The sequence below is a fragment of the Neomonachus schauinslandi genome, chromosome 4 (assembly GCF_002201575.2).
Source record: "Neomonachus schauinslandi chromosome 4, ASM220157v2, whole genome shotgun sequence".
Lineage (NCBI taxonomy): Eukaryota > Metazoa > Chordata > Mammalia > Carnivora > Phocidae > Neomonachus > Neomonachus schauinslandi.
This window is the reverse complement of record NC_058406.1, coordinates 31501141-31505362: the sequence shown is the minus strand read 5'-3', so window position 1 is coordinate 31505362 and position 4222 is coordinate 31501141. Positions and strand designations below refer to the sequence as shown.

Below are 4222 nucleotides of genomic sequence, written 5' to 3'. Positions count from 1 at the left end.
GGGGCAGTGCCGCAGAGCAGATGGCCAGGGCCGTTGATGGGAGCCAGAGGGGTAGGGTTGGGGGCCATGCAGCCAGGCCAGCCAGGGGGGACAGGGGGTGACTGTCAGGGCGAGGCTAGAGAGCTTTGGGGCTGGGGCTGGGGCTGGCTATTTTTAACTCAGCTTAATTTTCTCTACCTGGAAACCAACTCTTGCCGGTGGGGTAGCCCTGTTCTGGGAAGGCTTTCCCCACCTAGGACCTGGGCTCGCTCAGGTTCCAGGGCCAGGCCTCTCCATTTCACAGGGGCCCTGTTTGCTGAACACAGGGAAGGAGGAGAACTGTAGTCGGGTGCAGCTCCCCACACTGACCCTGCGAGGCCCGGGCAGCGGCCCCTGCCCTGTCGTCATCCTTTCACACCAGAGAGGGATCCTGTCTCCTGGTCTGTTTAATTCTTCTATTATGTTTCCCAGACTCGGAGCCTCTGGTTCCCTATTGTCCTGAGCAGCACTTTGCATTTGTGTAAAGATTAGACGTGGTAGAACCTTCGCTCTCCTTCCAAATGGTCTTTCTCTTTTACTTTCTCAAATCCGAGTTCTTTCTCTCGCGCTAGGCTCTGCTTCCTTGTCCTCCCTCTCTCCCTACCTGTCTTTATCTGCCTCCCTGTTTGTTTTCCTTCCCACCTGGACCCCCTCCTGCTCCCCGCTCACCTGCTTGTTCTTCTTTCTTCTCTTCATGGTTCAGTAGTTTGAATTCTCTGTCCGCCCCTTCCCCCACCCTGACCCTGTTTAATTCCGTATTTATATTCTCTGGGAGGCTAATAGAAATGACTAGGAGTATGGCTTACCTCATTCCAGAAATACTCTTCTAAATTCTTAGAGAGGTACCTTGGCGGGGGAGGGCAGTGAGCACTGCGTGGGGAGTCTCTGGTTTTTGCTGGAGGGACTGAGACCCGAGTCCCGGCGCCAGCTCTGCATCCACCAGCTGCGTGACCTTGGCCAAGCCAGGCCCCTCTCTGAGTCTCCCGGGCAGTAGTGGAGCTGATCCCTAGATCCTAACAGCTGCCTCCCAGGGCCACGAGAGAGGGGAGCTGAAAATGCTCTGAGCACACAGTAGGTGCTCAGAAAGGTTTGCTCCTGCTTCCACTGCAGCCTGACCCAGCCTGGGGGGAGGAAGATCACGCTGACGGTTCTCTCCCTCCTCAAGTTCTGGCCCTCTCTCTGTACTGGGATGGCATGCACACAGCCAGACACACATGTATGCTCTGGTCACGCCCTAGGACGAAGCAAGCTTGCCTGTTTCTCTGTGGTCATCTGTTTCCCCCTCCATAAATGTCGGATGACAAGATCGCTGCTGAACACAGCAACGAAAAACTGAGCCGCCTGGGTTCCTGGGGACCTAATTTCCACAGTTGAAAGCCAGGCATGTATTCATGCCTTCTCTCCTCCCTCGGAGAGCACTCACTCAGAGGGCTCCTACTGTGTGCCAGGCCGGCTCCGGCCTTGCCTTCTCTGGAGCTCCGGACCTCGAGATTGCTGGGGAGATAAGCCCAGCGTCATGAGTCAGGCAGGCAGGAGAGCGAGGCTCTGGGAGTTCCGAGAAACGAGAGGGCTTTTCCTGGTGTACCTGGAGACAGGGTCCCTGAAAGCCGTCACGGGAGGTGGACTCTGAGCCAGGCCTGGGCAGGAACAGAGGGCGACTGCTGGTCCCACAAGCTGCTTAGCTCAGCACTGGTGCATCCCTACTCTGTCTCCAGCAAGGCCCAGCTTCTGAGCTAGCAGACAGGCAGGAGCGGAATGCTAGCCCCCAGGGTGCACCCCCGCCCCCAACTTGCCTTTTTTGAAGAGAGTAGCCACGGAGTGAGCCAAGTGCCCTGTCATGTCCAAGGTGGGAGATCTTTCAAGGGGTACTTTGTGTGTGTGCCCACAGGGGCAATAAGTTCAGGAAGGGACCAGAATGCCTGTCCCCAGGCCCTGGGGGACGGATGAGGAAGGAGGGGAGGGGGCACTTCCTGGGTGAGGTAAGGATGAGGCAGCTCCAGGCTGGTCAGAGGTCAGGGGTGAACTGTGTCCTTCACTGAGGGAAGCCAGCCCAGAGAGGGCTCTGATTTGCCCAAGGCCACACAGCCTTGAGCACCCCCTTTCCCCTCCCACACAACAGAGGGGGCATCCTCAGCCTGGTTGGCAGTGGGCAGGCGGGATGGCAAGGTCTCCTCCAAGGAGAAGGAGGGTTTTGCCCGTGGATCTCCCCCTTCCAACTCTCAGCTCTGGGCAAGACCCATGGAGAGCCCCACAGAGAGTGAAGAAGGGGGTCGGGGCACACTGGGGATGACTTGAGGTAGCCCAGCAGAACCAGGAGGGGTCCCTGGCGACTGCAGGGAAGCTGCAGTACTCCAGGAGGTGCTCCAGGCACAGAGGGACGAGCGGGGGGCCTCCGCTCCCGCCTCCACCCTCCCCTGTCCCCCCCACCGCGGAGGAGGCTGGGGCAAGCGGCGCACCCGGGCGGAGGCGGTGTCATCGCTCTCCTGTGCAGCGGGGCAGGGCTGCATGGGCAGGGGCGGGGCCCTGACTGGTGTTATAAGAAGCAGCCAGGGCACTGAGGCAATGAGCTATCGGCTCGGCTTGGCAGCAGGACGCTGGCAACAGGCGAGCTCCCTCCCCTGGTCCAGCCTGTGTGCTCCGCCGCCGCTATGGTCGCTGTGCCCACGGCCTGGTGCTCCGTCGCGCTGGCCCTGCTCCTGGCTCTGCAGGAAGGTGAGCCGCCCCAGCCTCACCTGCTACGGCAGCCGCCCCTGGCCGGGTCTGCTCGAGGGTGTCTCCCTCCCCCTGGGGGTACTCGCCAGTCAGCTGGGGGCCCTCAGGGTGGGAGCCCCGCAGCCGTGGCAGCTCCAGGGAGCTCTGCAGGGACAGCGGTGCTGCAGGCACTGGGCAGCGCTGGCCCTTCCCACCGGGGCTGCTGGGGCTTCCCCGGGCTGGCCTGCAGCTCCTGAGCAATGAGAATGCCAACTTCCTCGATTATGCAAGAGGTGGAGCCCGGCAGGTCCCCTAGCCCAGCTGTGCCAGGCACCCTGACCCAGCTCTCCACCTCTCTCTCCTTGTGCATGCAGGCAAGGGCCAGGTGACTGCCGCGGCCCCGGAGCATCCGGCGCCCTCACCCCGGGCCCGAGGCCCCCACCTGCGGCCTCGACGTTGCTCCTGCAGCTCCTGGCTCGACAAGGAATGCGTCTACTTCTGCCACCTGGACATCATCTGGGTGAACACTCCCGGGTGAGCGACCGCAGGGATCCAGGCGGGGCTGCTGGAAGCGGGGCAGGGGATGGGGAATGTCTCGCGGAGTACAGCGCTCCCTGGGCCTCCAGACAGGATTGCTGCGCTAACATGAAGAGTTACTGGTTATTGTTCCAACTCCCACGTGGGGGCTGCCTAAGCGATGGAGCGCTAGCTCAGGAGAATTCTCACAACAGCCTGCTATTGACCCCATTTTCCTGATCAGGGCACTGAGGCTCAGAGAGGTCGGGTGCCTGCCCCAGGATTACACAGGAAGGAGTAAGTGGTAGGTGGAGGCTCCATCCTAGGCCCATGGCTGCCAAAGCTCACGAGCACTCTGCCATGCTGCCGCTGCACGATCTTCCAAGAATAAGACGATTAACGACAGCACCCGTGCCTTGACGGGGCCAGGCTCTGGGCCAAGCCCTGCTCGTATGTTACCAGCTCTCGAATCCCCCATCCTCCCCATGAGGCAGGCACTGCTGCTGTCCCCAGTGACAGGATGAGAAACCTGGCCTGTGCCATCCCGCAGCGCTGGGGTGGGAGCCCCGTGCTGTCTGTTTCTGTCTGCACCCGCACTGCCTCCGGGCCACTGCATACTTTGAGTTGAAGTTTCTCTGTGTGTTTGTGGGTTTTTTTTCCCTTCCCCAAATTGCAAAAGGCAAGAGAAGCCCTGCACGTAAGCGTGTGTGGAGCTAATCCGCATCCAAACACTCGCTCAGGGCGGGAACCCTGCCAGTCCCTGCGTGCTGGGTCTACCTGGAGTCAGTATAACTTCAACCACATTGTCTAAAATTAGCTCTGGCACCCGAAGGTGCTGGTCCAACCGGCCACAGGGCCCTTGCCCTGCCCCCAGCCTGCCTTGGCCAGACTTTGCATCTGAAATCAATCCCCCCTGATCTCACTCACTCACTCACTCACTCACACACACACACACACACACACACACACACACACACACACGAGCACTTGCGCACAC

The 4222-nt window shown here is 60.5% G+C and overlaps 1 protein-coding gene across 2 annotated transcripts in view; it reads left to right on the top strand.

Annotated features, from left to right (window-relative positions):
- The first annotated feature begins 2585 nt into the window (after positions 1 to 2585).
- Positions 2586 to 4222, top strand: part of EDN2 (endothelin 2) — a 5629-nt gene continuing 3992 nt past the window's right edge. For both annotated transcript variants that reach the window (XM_021683766.2, XM_044913987.1), the window contains exons 1-2: positions 2586 to 2730; positions 3084 to 3243. In XM_021683766.2, coding sequence (XP_021539441.1) covers positions 2667 to 2730; positions 3084 to 3243 — 224 coding nt within the window. In that variant the 5' untranslated portion in view covers positions 2586 to 2666. The remainder of the gene's footprint in view (positions 2731 to 3083; positions 3244 to 4222) is intronic.